General features: G+C 39.0%; 1 protein-coding gene across 1 annotated transcript in view; it reads left to right on the plus strand.

Moving 5' to 3' along the window:
• Positions 1 to 15,129, plus strand: part of SIM2 (single-minded family bHLH transcription factor 2) — a 56,582-nt gene that overhangs the window by 25,420 nt on the left and 16,033 nt on the right. Inside the window, exons 5-7 of the mRNA XM_009891320.1 lie at positions 7,969 to 8,054; positions 10,281 to 10,480; positions 14,232 to 14,338. Coding sequence (XP_009889622.1) covers positions 7,969 to 8,054; positions 10,281 to 10,480; positions 14,232 to 14,338 — 393 coding nt within the window. The remainder of the gene's footprint in view (positions 1 to 7,968; positions 8,055 to 10,280; positions 10,481 to 14,231; positions 14,339 to 15,129) is intronic.

Here is a 15,129-nt window from a genome sequence, read left to right on the forward strand (position 1 = left end):
GGGAAGAAATTTGGGCAGCTTGTGCAAGCTTGGAACTCTAGGACTGATTTCTTTCCTATCACAGCAAGAGCATTACCAGGGAACAAGAAGTCAGCCCACAAACTTCAGTTTTCAACTTAGTATGTGTGTAGGAACTTGCTCTCTCTGTATATATAATTTGCAATTATGCCATGTAAGGCATTTATATTTTGTCATTCAACTAGTGCCACTCATTTTCTAAAAAGAAAATGTAGTATTCTCAAGGGTGTACACTTAAGCCTGTAACCTGCATGTGTATATATGATGCTGCAGTGTAACAGGGAGAAGGGAAAGTATGTCCAACTGTTTTATTTCTTCTCTCTTACTTGGATCAGTTTTGACCATGCATGCCAAGGAAGGACAGGGAAACGTTATTTTCATACATCCCTTTGCATGCAGTATTTCACTTTGCAGAATAGTTTTAATCACAACCTTACTTTTGTGTTGTTCTTTCTGGCATAGCAATAATAAAGATGGTCAGTATGCACCAGGCTTACAGATCTGATTAGCTCATCTCCAGGTCTGCTTCTGAACTTGTCATGAGGACAGTCCATCAAAGGCATTTGCAAGCCCCTTCTCACGCTGGCCTTGTTGGTTAATCCTCGATTCCCAGCTTCAAGGGCTACCCTAAAACTGTGTGTGCTATTATGCAAGCATCTCTTTTACATGATCCTACTGTGCTTTCACCTCTTTTTTTTTTTTTTTTTTTTTTTTTCTAGAGTATGAGACACCAACATTCAGAATTAAGGGATAGAAGTCGTGGCATTTGCCTCTCCTGTGTCTCACAAAAACTATAGCCTTGTTATGCTCACAAAAGAGACTAGCCAAGATACTCGCATGCTCTTTTAGTCAGCAATGTGCTGTGTGGGACCCAGATGCTTTGCAGATTACACAAGAATAAGAGCAAAACATGTGCGACTTTATAGCATAGAGGAGGTAAGATGAAAATAACCAACTGAAAGGGCAAAAACATGTAGTGTTTGGGGGATGGGCAGTAAAGTGTTATCCAGAGATGAAATTGTGGTATCTGTGTTTCCACCCTGTAAAACACTTCAGCAGGGACGTGGAGCACAGCTTATCACACATCCGTGCCTTGCCTCCAGAGGAATGCACTAGCTTGAGGACGGCACATGTCTCTGCACAAGTTGGATGGGAGAGAAGGTAGAAGCAGGTGACCGTGTGCACAGCATTTTGATCTAAATATACCCTTTGAGAATAGTTTTCATCTCCTACACCATAGCTGAAATTTGACATTGCACCCAAGCTGCTGTGTAGAGTGAACATGAATCATTAGTTGTGTCAAGAGCTCCCAGTTTTCATACTGCTTCGTATCTTTTGTAGTGACAGAGGAGACATACATTCTTAAAATAGTGCATGGTGCTGCAATGAGCAGTTTGCATGCTGATGTATATTAATCTACAAAGTGGTTCTGCACAAAATGATACCATATTTCGCTAATGTCAAAACTAGGGAGCTTTGGGAACGACATATAAAATAGTAGCTTTTACCTTAGAGAAAATAAAGGCACGAGAGGTGAAACTGTGAAAAAAAAACCCCAAACAACTTTTTTTCTCAGTTCACTGTGCAAGCAGCATACAAACCACAGAATTTTGTGACTGTTTTCTTTCAAAAGAGATGAAAGATGGAGTGGAAAGCAAAAATGGATTTCATAGTTTCACCCCCAGGGATGGACAATTCTGGCTTCCATAAAGCTAACCATAATTTCACAGAAATGCTTGGAGAATCCTGTTTAGCAGTCATGTGCAATATGAGCGAACAAATGCACAAATTCTTTATCCAAAATAGCAAGACTCATTTTCTTTACCATGACATTTATTCTGTTTATGAGAGTAAGAAAATACAAATCTGTAAAATATAAAGAGGCTATTTTATTCTTGATTAGTGCTTGCAGTCAAACTTTGTTGCATGATGTACTAGGCTAAGAAAAAAAAGGGATTAAAAGAGAAGGCATACTTCATAGAAATGGTACTTAGTGCTGTGAGAAAGAAATACAACTCCTGTATGTCTGTGGACAGCAATGTTTTTCTGTGTTCTCATCCACAGGTTGCTGTGTTTCAGCTCTGTGAGGATGTTAACATATGGATAAGTTTGGGCTGGGATTTGAATGAAGCAGTTTACTCTCTGGCTCGTTCATGGCTTTTACTGAATCTACCCAGCTACATTGTAGCAGTGCTCTAGGGAGGAAGCCTCTGTAAGATGACCAGGCAATATAGTAATATATTGGTAGAACAGAAAAACTTCTCTGAATCTGGTAAGGGAAACATGGATTTTGGCTAAAAAATAAACAGTGATACATTTGAAATGGACATCTTGGACACGGATATGGACTCTGACTTGCAGTGCCCCCCCTAAAACTCATTATAAATGGTATCTAAATTTTATTATAATATCTGCTAGTAGACATACTGAAAAAGTCAGGATCTCACTAACTGCAGTTACACCCTTCCAAAGAAGAGCAGTAGAAAAGATAGAGAAATCTGCTCAAAAGTGTATAATCATGTATTTTACTCGTATCAGTTTTCATTTCCAACTATTACCAGTCACCCAGTTGGGGAAAAATGGAAAATTGGAATTCCAGGACAAAAGTTGAGTCTCACAGGTCATTCTGAAAAAAGATTTCAATAAAAGTTTGTGGAGCAGTGGGGTGAAGGCAAACACTTTCAAATGTTAAACATTGATACAGGGCAAACAAAATCAGAAATTTGCTATCGTAAGTGAATCCAAGTTATAAAAAATATCGAGAGTGGCTGGAATAGAAATATAGACCTGCGATCGTGTTCCACATAACTGGATAATGAAAAGCACTATGGCAAAAATGGGAGGATAAACATTTAGAAAGAACCCTGAAGATCTGCTTTTTATCTCTAATTCCTGCAGTAGATAAACACAACATCAATAAGTTCTAGGAAATGTTAAACACTGTTCTAAGATGGTTGGTCTGCTTTTCAGGAAGCTATCATCAGAGCCTTTCAAGATACTTAGCAATTTAGAAGCGGGGGCGGAGGTTTCTTTTTAACTATAGCGGCTATTGAGACATTTTCTTGACTCATCTTCTGAAAAAAGCTTGAACGGAAGAATGTACAAATTTTGAAAATTATTCAACTCACTTATGAAAAGAAGGATCAACTTCCCAAATATTTTAAAGTTCTTTGGGAGGGAAGCAAGTCAATTTAACATTGATGCAGTCTCACCTTGAGTACTGTGTGCAGTTGCGACCTCACAACTTAAGAAGGATGTGAAGGTGCTTGAATGTATGGAGGGCATGAATGTATGCTTGAATGCAGAGGAGGGCAACAAAGGTGGTGAAAGATCTGCAAGGCATGTCCTTTGAGGAGTGGCTAAGGAATCTAGGTTTGTCTAGTTTGGAGAAAAGGAGGTTGAGGGGCAACCTCATTGCTCTCTACAGCTTCCTGAGGAGGGGAAGTGGAGAGGGAGGTACTGATCTCTTCTCCCTGGTATCCAGTGACAGGACACATGGGAATGGTTCAAAGCTGCATGAAGAGATGTTCAGATGACATTAGTAAACATTTCTTTACCAAGAGGGTGGTCAGACACTGGAACAGGCTTCCTAGACAGGTGGTAGATGCCCCAAGGCTGTCAGTGTTTAAGAGGCATTTGGACAATGCCCTTATTAACATGCTTTAACCTTTGATCAGCCATGAATTGGTCAGGCAGTTGGACTAGATGATCCTTGTAGGTCCCTTCCAACTGAACTGTTCTGTTCTATTCTATTCTATTCTACTCTATTCTATTCTATTTGTTGTCAATTTTCCAGATTTTCATCTTGCTTCTGGAAGCTGCAGTCAATAGGGCAATATAACATATCCTGAAGTGACCGATGTGAATTTACATATGAGACTGTTCTATTCCAATCTAAAATATCCCCAATACCACACTGTGTGAAGATAAAGTTATTTTAGTTCCAGGTGTTTTGAACGTGCAGTTGGAAAGTACAGTTTACCATGGGAGACATTGTTATGCTTAATTAAGTCTCTTTTGTTTCTTGCAGGGCTAAAAATGCTGTTTTGTAAATACATTAAGTTACATCTGTACAAATACACAGAGAGTATATACACAGTCTCTTTTGTTTCTTGCAGCTCTGAAAATGCTGTTTTGTAAATACATTACGTTACATCCGTACAAATACACAGAGAGTATATACACAGAGATTACAGTGCTGTAATAGTGTTCTAATATGAAGTACATCCTCATGCAGACAAATGGTGTTTCTTTTGTCAGAGATTAAAACATCTTCACATTGGATACAGTTTTATTTCTTATTCTCCCTTTCCATAAAAAAACCCAACAACCCACAACCCAAAACCAAAGCTGAGCAATGTGGAATCATAGAATGGTTTAGGTTGGAAGGGACCTTGAAGATCATGTAGTTCCAACCCTCCTGCAAAGGGCAGGGACACCTCCCACTAGACCAAGTTGCTCAAAGCCCCATCCAGCCTGGCCTTGAACACTTCCAGGGATGGTGCCTGGATATGTAGTTATCAATATCCATATGGTTTGAACTGATTACTTTTTCTTCTGTGATACATATGGAAGATAAAACCCAAAAGATTGTTATTAATAGTTTTGTGTGTGTGTGTGTGTGTGTTAGCTCAGCTGGAACATCATAAGGCTTTCTGGTCTACTCAGTAGCATTTTGTTTCTCATCCTTCATTAGCTGATGTTTGCAGCCTCTTGGTTTCACCTCTTCTTTATAATGAACAGACATAGTTTATACATAGATTTTTAGCATTTTCTTAACACTTAAAGGAAAGGTGTTAACATCATTTACAATGATGCATTTATATAGTTAACATTTCAGAATAATTAACTACAGTGGTTAAGCTTCAGTTATTAGATGGTACGAATATTCTCTAATAATTAAGAAGGCTATTTTCTTTCAGCATTGCTTATATTCTGGTTCAGACATAATATTTTACTATTCATTATTCTCTCTCTTAAGTTGCACATATATGTGCTTAACCCAGAGTTCTCTTAACCTTTAACTACTTGGGAAGTGGCAGCACTTGATTGGTTTTCTCCCTGTTTCAAACCTCTTTTACCTTCTTGATAGCCTAAGATTCTTTCTGTTATTTATGTGCTGTATTTACATGTTTGCTTGAAAGAACACTAATGATACCAATAATTACATTACTAGGTTTAGATGCTATATGTTGTTATGTTTTTTGTAGTTTCTAAAAACTTAATTCTGATTGATAAAATCACTGAACTCTTAAGAATAGTTGGTTACATTCACTTTTTACTTAAGCCTGAAATGCTGATTTTAAATCTACTGTTTTTCTGTCTTCCCTAATTTGAGACTTTCACTACATCCCTGGACATCTCTAGTCATTCTGCTTTTACAGCAGGTGCTGGCTATTTAGGCTACAGGCTTTTCCCCTGCTTTATAACTGAGCTTTCATGCCTACTATCTCCTCACAATTTTGTGATTAACCTCTGGAGCAGGACAGCATGCATTAGTAATCACTCTTCTCGCAGCTCATCTGATTTCTCCTATTTGAATATTCAGTGCCTCCCTCTTTGCTTGCTAAACGTTTAAGTGTCTCATTTTCTTCCTACATTCTCTTCATCAGACCATCTTAATTGCATCAGGTACAGCCTGGATGTGATATTTTAAGTTTTACGTTATATTGATGGATATATTAGCATCCAGCAGGATACCAGGGCTCTTTATTTTCCAATAAGCTTCACAAATTACAAATTTACTTTAGTTCTTTTTTGTTTTGCTACCCCCTTCTGCTACTTTCAAAGGTATTGGGGATTCACACTGGCAAAGCTATCAGTTAATATGAATACTAATTCACACTGTTCACAGCCTCGCACATCTAGATTCTTTATGCGAGGGCTTTGGTTTTACTGCATCTTTATATTTTGCAGTTTCTTGGTCAGGTCTGGAGATGGTTTTATTCACAGTAGGTGCACACAAACACACATATGTACACAGAGCCCACTGATGACAGATCAACATGGACAGCAGAACAGTGCTTTTACAGGCACCACATACACACTAATAGCTCTCACATAAGCATGAACAATATGAATGGCCTAGTTCTGCTCTTCCTTGCCAGTGAGTCAGTCTCAAAGCTTACTAGTAGATTTTTATATATACACACCCACATACCCCCCCACCCCTCAGTGGCTTTTGTATTCTTCAGCTCCAATCCTGCGAACAAGATGCCAGACGCTATGTAGCACCTGCACATCATTCACTGGGCACTTTGACACAACCATTAGCCTTAACCAGCCAGGTAACAATCCCAGCTGGCTAATTAAAAATGCTGTGGCACTCTGCATCCACCTGTGCTATGGGACAAGCTGCATTACTAAACACCTGCATAAACAGTTGTTATGGCCTCAGACCATCCAGGAATGGTCAGACTCTCCTTTTCTCCTTTAGACACGTTCTGTTACCCCACCCCTCGCCCCCCATCCCCTGCCCCAAACATGGCAATTCTGACTCTCAGTTCATGCCCCAAGATGGTTTTTGTACCCTCATTACTGTACATTAATTATTTTTCTCCCTTGGCATCCTTGAAGGGAGGAAGTTACCTTTATTTTGTGTGGATGGGACTGCAGCAGAAGGAGAGCAAGCACTAGTGTTAGGTCACACAGAAAATTTGTATTGAAGCCATGAATTGCACCGATGTTCCCAACTCTCAGATCCATTCTTTACTCATGAGATCATGCTTCAGCAATAGTAATCTATACTGTATGGCTTCCTCCCACCAAATTGTATACATTTGTATTTAAAACTTTATAGTAGATGTGCCAGTTCATTTAAGTGCCTGTTTTTTCCCCATACGGATCTAATTTGCATTGGGAAGATAAATGGAAAATTCAAATACTCAGGAAGGCTGATACTAGTTGAGATGCACTACATATTGCATTTTTTTCCCTCCTCTCTAAATCCTTTTTCTGTGGTTGTATCTTCAGACTTTTAAACTCAAAACTTAATGTAGAGACTTTATTGGTTTCCAGGTAGTGGTCTGAGGTTCAAACCACTGCAGGTGTGTGGCTAAGAGGTGTTAATTGGGTGATGGATGCACAAAAATTGGGAACACAACTCAACAGTTAAATCGAATTAAAGCAAGACTCCAACTGAATACAGTGGACTTCGGATCAAACCCTGTGGAGAGTTCAGAAGCATACAGATTACAACAAATCTGAATGTCCCCTGCTTCCCTGATTTTCCTGTTCACAAATGCACCAAATGAGTTTTCTTTTCCTAATATAGTTGTGTTCTGCCAATCTGCAACTTTCAGTAAAAAAAGTCAGAACTATTAGTGATGTCTGAACTGTTATTGAGAATAATTAATGTTAAAGAGAATAGTAACTTATTCTTAGCAGAAAATATGTATGTACCTGAGCAATATTTAACTTTAAAACATTTCTGGAGGTTATCCTGTTTAAAAATAATCTACCAAGGTAGTTTTGGAAGTGAGTGAAATAGGAAATAATATTGCATGTGGAGAACAGAAGATCAGTAGTCTGGATGTGACTAGCTACGTACACTCAAATTATTACAAAACCAATGAATATTCTTGCATTCCATTCTGCTATTATTCTGGACAGTACCTTCACTTACTTATGCTGCAAAGGAGACATTTCCTTCCCTTTACCAATATGGGTTGGTCCCAAGCTGTTCAGGAACAAGGTGATTGCTTTGTGAAGGGTGGTAAAAGCAGAAATTTGGAGACCTGGTCATGATGACTTATCCAGCTTTCATGGGGAATCCTAACATGAAGTTGAAATAAATCCTGAGGGCACAGACTGAGTGGGAAAGTAGAATAGCTGACTTCTATTGCTGCCTGAGAGTGAGACGTAAACACATCTGTTAAATCATGAAAGACAATGTTATGGACAGTTTTGAAATCTTCAGTAATAAATAAGCAGTTTGGTTTATGTTTTCAGAATATGAAATTGAGAGATCATTTTTCCTGAGAATGAAGTGTGTCCTAGCCAAGAGGAATGCAGGATTGACATGCAGTGGCTACAAGGTAATGTATGCTTTCCCCCATCCCCCCGGTATTCAATAAGTGGCAAGTTTATTTATTTAGGGTTTTTTACGTACCTGTAGCTGAAAGCAAAATCTGTGAAGGAAAGAATTAGAACAGACACAGAAAATGCCACTGCTGATCGCACATTCCCTTAGTAATGCAAGTCTAGACACTCTCACAGTGAGTTTGACTTTGTTTTGTGGTACATTCCCACATCCTGATCCCTGATCTTCCACATGGGGAATTGGCTGGAGCACACCCATGGAGGTTCAAGCAGAATGCACAGCCAGGTCCTATTCCCCTGTGGAACTGGAGACAGGTGAGGCAAGAACACAGAAACAGGAACTTGGAAGTCTTCCCTCATTCCTTTGCCTTGGTGTTACTGTGCTCTTGTTGAGCAGCCACACATTTGCACAAATCACCTCATTGGCCTGACCAGAATTACTTCAACATTAATGAGACCATAATGTTACCTTAACCAGTCATTAATATCAACTTAGGGTTGAATTGTACTAAACCACCAAGTTTGTTTATAAATCTTATCACTTGTACTAATTCTCTATTTATTACATGAAGTCAGATGCTACAGAAAATGCTGATTCTGTAACACGTGCCAGTCATGTAGTTCTTATTTTCAGCTTCACAGTGTGCATTTGCTGATCTTTGAGCTACACAGTATAATTCTATCACTTAAGCAGCAGGAGAGAAGTATACTTCACATACAATCTGGTGAGGATTCATTTTGTCTGAGCCATTCAGAAACAAAAAGGAAGCATGCAAGAGAAGCAGAGATCTTTTATGGAATGTGTTCAAGGTCCAGATATATATCTGGCTATTTACACTGCTCTCTACCTGGTTAGACTGATAATTCTTCATTACACAGACCCCTGTTTGCTCAGCTGCTTTCCAGCAAAAAATGATTCTGTCCCAAAGCTGAATCTGAAATCAGGTAGAAGTGTAGAGCTTGTAGTGGTGGTATCTCTGTATGTTTTTTATTTTCCCCATTTTATGACTGCTATTCAGGGGGATCACCTTCTTTCTTCTTTTGCTCACTATTAAAAGTTTACACAGTGAAACATTTAAGGATGCATTCATCTAGGGAGGCGTTGGCCTAAACTTATTCTCTTTGACTGTAGTTAGAGACAGGACTTAGTAATTTTGAAAATATCACCTGAGTAGCTGAAGCACAGCAAAAACTCACGAATCAAATAGTATAGGGGTTAGTAGGATCTTAAATAAGTTTTGCTTGCTACTGTATGTTTGATAAACATACTAATGACATGGTGACTTGAGAGGAGGAGGGAAGGTTATACAGGAGGAGCCTGTTTATAGGTGACTGTTTAGTATGTTGTTCAGGAGTAATAAATACAGCAGAAATTAATTCCTTTCCATTGGACACAGTTAAAAGTCAAACAAATACAGAAATTGAGCTGAAGGATGTGTAATATGCCTGCTGTTTGGACTAGAAAATTGGTTGGAGCACAAATGATTTCTAAACACCAGCACTACGTTAAATAAGTCATACATTCTGGAAGAGTCCTCAGGTTGTAATTTTCCCCCCTCTTTGGCTGACATTGTGAATTTTTACAGCCTAACACTGAAGTTATCACTCCAGTGATTAGAATTTTATACAGGGATTCAGGAATCTGGTTTCAAGGCCCTGGGCTTGGTCATATGTCAAAAGAACATAATCTGAACTTGACTGGAGAACTTAAAACTAATTTCTAGTGCATTTACACAAACAGCAGTTAATATTTATAAATGTGATGCATTAATCTCTACTGGATTTTTAAAGTGTCTGTTCTTCATCAGAATAGTAACTCATTAAAATGTAACTTTATATATACACCTCTGTGTGTGAAAGAGAGACAGTGAGTCTCCAACTTCCAGATTTTTGGATTAATGAACAGGAATTCTGAGTGTATCTATAAGATATCTATATCAAAGAGAGTTTAAAGTACTAACTAGAAAGCAATCTAGATAGTCCCAAAGAACATGTGCTTTAATACTGAGTTAATCATGTTGGCAGTAAACACAAAAACTGCATTTGCTGTGTTTTAATCTCCATTTATAAATTAATGCACTTCTGAAGCCTTAACAGACTATGCAGTATTTAAGTGTTACAAGGGTGTATTGCTTTATAACCTCATTGAAACTGGGTGGTCAGCTGACTTGCAGCCTCTTCCATTGCCATCAGATATCGAATGTGTTTTCTTCTCATGCCAGGTGATCCATTGCAGTGGCTATTTGAAGATACGGCAGTATATGCTAGATATGTCTTTGTATGATTCCTGTTACCAAATCGTTGGACTGGTGGCTGTGGGTCAATCTTTACCTCCCAGTGCAATCACTGAGATCAAACTTCACAGTAACATGTTTATGTTCAGAGCAAGTTTGGACTTAAAATTAATATTCCTAGATTCCAGGTAAGCAACTACTTCTTTTCTAGCATAAAATGTTTTCAAAATCAAGTGTTATCATAAGCTACAGTGGTTTCCAAACAGATATATCCATGAAAAAATAAAGCAGTCCGAAACAGATCTGGATCACCAAGACCATGTGGGTCTTCAAAGCCCTTCAGATAGCTGGATAGACCATACTTTGCCTTGAATGACAACATATAAGAGCCTGTACAATTTGACCTATAGTTATCTGCAGCTTCAGTCAGCTTAAGCCTTCTTGCTGTGAGTAATAGGCAGAGAAGCAGTAATACATTTTTACCATAAAGGACATAAATTTTAACATACCAAGCTAGTGAAAAGAATAAGGATGTATCATCGTCAATAATAAAAACAAACAAACAAACCACAACTGAAACACTGAGGTCAAATGACTTGCTGGGGTTATCCAGAAAGCTTTTGATAGAGTGGTAAGAAAACATACTCTTCTGCACTTTGGTGTAATGCCTTAACAATGAAACCAACCCCACTTAACAGGGTTGTTAGAATGAAAATTAATTCAATTGGCTACTACATGAAAACACAGACTTCTTAAACAAAACTTGGGAAAATGGCTATTGCTGAGGAAAGAGAACACTGCTTCCACTCTCAGCTGATATAGCTCACATACCAGTGAGAAGAGCACAAAACTAGAACTGAAGGACCTGTTAAATGATTCATTCCTCTCTTTTTGAAACATGGTATCTTTTAGTATACAATGATGCTTTGTACAGTGCAGTTCAAGATACCTCCAGGGGAAACCCCCAGTTCCCAGAAAATGTAACAGATTTGACTATTGACAAGATGATCATTCTTCAAAAATCCCTGCATGTGGAGCAGTATGTCACATACTCTCTCATTTCTCTGGCATGCTGGATTTGCAAGAAGCAGGAATTATATTAATGTGTAACAGTGAAAAAGAGCCTGTAGACAGTGGGGAAGTTTTGCATGGCAGGTCAACCATGCGAAAACATGCTTTTTCTCCATGCTAACTCAATGAGATAGTGGGTCATCAGCTGCTAAAATACAAAGACCTAGTTGTTTCTGGAATCCTTCCTTTTTTATTTTTGGCATGCTTTACTTAATGTAAAAGCTACAAAGAAGCACAAAGGGTTCAGCAACATGTCTTTGCATGTGGAAAAAAGGAAATGATGTGCCTAAGAGGAACTGCCTGAGGAACTGCCTGTCTTCAAAGCAGACAGTATAACCAGAGGTGTTGACAGGAGCACAGATAGAACCAGTACTGTTGCAGAGCTGTGTTTACCAATGAGCAGATGGGTGTCGTCCACACACAGGACAATCAGGGGTATTAAGCATTACCACAGCCCTTTGCTCTCCCAGCTGAGCAAACCAAATTATATTTGCTCAGAGCAGGGACATATTAGGAATAAGACAAAACTGTTTTCAGGCTTGCTTCTGGTATCCATACAAGGAAAAGTGTTGCTAGATCTTTCGAGGTAACAGTCACAGCAGACAGGCCAGTATTAAAGGCACAGGAAGGAGCAGTTCAATAAGCCTTTCTAGACACTTGACACAATGTAAAACATGCAAGAGTTCATTTATTAAGGTCACTGGAAAAAGGAGGCAGTTTCTTCTCTCCAAAGCGCTGCTTCTGATTTTGTGGTGTAGCTTGTTCATTCATTGCTACATGGCTTATAAAGGTTTTAGAGAACTATAGAGGGAAGAACTGATCATTGGGGCAAGCTCTGTTTCCTTCTGTGTGCCCTGTCACATCCAAAGAACAATCTTCAGAGCCCAGGGTCTCTGCAGTGGTTTATTGAGGGCTTAGTTTTGTGTTAAGAAAAACTTTTCAAAAGTTTGGGTGTCCTCACAACTGTTAAAGATGGGGGTTTTTTGGACCATGGGAAGACTAGCTTCAAAGTGAGGCTGCGCCTCCAGAAAAATTAACACCTGGCTTAGGTTTGAGGCATTTTGTTTGGTTTTGGATTAGCTGTTTCTGTACTCACCAATTAAGTGAGTAGGATGAAACTGGCACCCTTGTTTTAATTGCACTGAAGTCAGAAGGAGCACTGAAACCTGAACAGGATCTTTCACCAGTATTTCACCATGCTTAAGTGAGAATTTGGGCCCCTAGAATTGTATGCCAGGAGGGACAGCAAACACTGCAGAGGAGAAACACAAGCATATATTCACATATCCTCCTGCAGAAAGACAGCACGTGTCCTCACTCCCCGTTGGCTGTCCCTCACTGAGGCAAAGGCATGCAAGAGTTTCCCAGATGAAGGCATAGCTAGGGGAGGTATGGATGTATTTGTACTGTATTTATAATAAATCAGACCACAAAGGCATTATTTTTTTTTTATTTTCTGATTTTATTCAGAAGAATCGCATCCCCCAGTGCTCTCTCTCAAGTAGAATGTGAAGCCCCAAGTCTCTGTGGGGTCCACGTGTTTGCTTAGCATTAGGGTAAGGGTAAAGAAGATGCATAATATTTACAAAAGAAAAAAAAAAGTAATAAAAGTTTACATTATCTGCAACCCCCAATGACACATGTTGTTTGAGACCCCTGTATTCATTTCTGTAGACACTACTGTGTTATTCTCTGATACAGTCTACACTCCTTGGTGAATGTTCTGACCATCTCTACTCATTGCACTGCAGTTCATGTCATGAAGAAGCCTTAGGCAGGTGAATTGGATTCCCTGTGGACAAACCTAAACTGGAAGACAACCTCCAAGAGCATGTCTAAAGCACTCCAAATATTATAAAGCTTTCAGTCCACAGGCCTAGACTAGAGCTAGTCCCAAGTAAAAGTCCTGAAATTAAAATATGCAGGTGCTCCTGCTGCTGCAGCAGTAGATCCTCAGCAGTAAAAATTTTACTCTACAGATTGCCTGCTAATGGACTGTGTTGCTTGTTAATGTAGACATGGCTTTGGATGGTGCCTCTGTTCTGCCTTTTTAGGTGAAGAAATCCCAGGACAGCATAAAACATCCCCAGCAAGGCTAGGTAAACAAGCCACATTATGGCTGAGTTGCACAATGTACTTTAAGGATTGTCTGTTCTGAAGAAACATTGCTAAATAAACAAAAGTCCATTTTGAACCATGAAGTTTGATTCTTCAGGTCTGACCTCGTGTAAGTCTGACCAGTGTAGCTTGATCCTTTAGCATCTGCAGAGATGCTGGTGTTTCAAATTTGTTCTATTATTCTACTTCTCATCATGTGAGGATGTTTTTCTGAAGTCTAGATTCAGCCTTCCTTTTCTTAGCTTGTGATCATCATAGCTCCTTGTCTTTCCACATTTTTAGGTGGAATATGCTCTTGCTTCCTTCTTCTGTTAGGCGTTAGCCTGAATTTATTTATAAACCATGCTCATGGCTTCTATGCACTGACATACATGCTACGCTTGTATCTTTGCAAAAGCAAATGAAAATGTGTCAGCAGTCCCCAAGAGCAGTTTTATTGTTTTGTGAATGGGTCCTCAACTGGATCTTTGTGCAAAGGATCATGCATGACAGTGGCAAAACCCCAAAGTGGCAATAAGTAAAAGAACTCTTTTTCCTGCCTGTGTGGGAGGCTGGCCAGGGAATAGCAGCACCTTGCTTTGGTTGGGTTGAGAGGGTTTATTTTCTTATAAAGATGAGGATTCTGTTTCCAAAACTAACATTTTGTCCTGCAGTTTTTAGGCACCTGATTTGTTGGCACAATCAAATATTAGATTAATGAAACTGAATGTTCCTAGAGGTTTTGCTTATTACGGAATCTTTCCTTTCCAGGGTGACTGAATTAACTGGATATGAGCCCCAAGATCTGATAGAAAAAACCCTCTACCACCATGTTCATGGCTGTGATGTGTTCCATTTACGATATGCTCATCATCTGCGTAAGGAAAAAGAATGCTAGATTGAAATTTATTAAGTAGAGTGAGAAGTTTTGCAGACAACAGCTGCTCTGCTGGAAAGTAGAGAAAACTTTCCAAATCTTGATTGGAGCTAGATTTTCACAAGTGCCTGGCTATCACTTAAGGAAACCATTAGTTCTGCAAACAAGCTAGATATTCAGTATGCTGTACTTCTGAAAAAAAAAAAAAAATCTGGCCACTTTTATCTTTCTACTTAAAGGATCTAGGCTCTTTTGAAAATTTGGACTTGATTCTGGGTGTTGAACTCTTGAAGGAAAAAAAAAAAACCCAAAGAGCAATTGAGTGAGAGGGGAAAATCTGAACTTTACTAGCCTCTGTTGTTAAAAGAAAAATTATGCAACAGCTCTCAATTCCTCTGAAATATGTTAGCAATAATCATCCCATGTTTGAAGTGAATGCAAACCCAAAGAATCTTCAGATGAATGTTCATTAATAGCATGTGGATGAGGTTTGGGGAATGGAGTGTCAGGAAAAAAAATTACATATTTAATAATTCCCCATCTGCCAACAGAGACACTAATCATATCTTCAAACATCTGGATTTGGGAAGTAGTTCATTCAGTAGCACATTAATTTGTGAAGCAAATTGAGGGAATAGCAGAACTCTGGATTTGGCTCAGTCTGCCACAGCCCATATGATGCAAAAATGACATCCAAAACCCAATGTCAGTGAATTTTTTTCCAGATTGCTCCTGTGGGCTGAAAGCAGCCAGAATCAAATCCTTCTCTTAGGCTTCCTGAAGGAGAAAGTA

Source organism: Charadrius vociferus, unplaced genomic scaffold, assembly GCF_000708025.1.
Source record: "Charadrius vociferus isolate BGI_N301 unplaced genomic scaffold, ASM70802v2 scaffold298, whole genome shotgun sequence".
NCBI classification, from domain to species: domain Eukaryota; kingdom Metazoa; phylum Chordata; class Aves; order Charadriiformes; family Charadriidae; genus Charadrius; species Charadrius vociferus.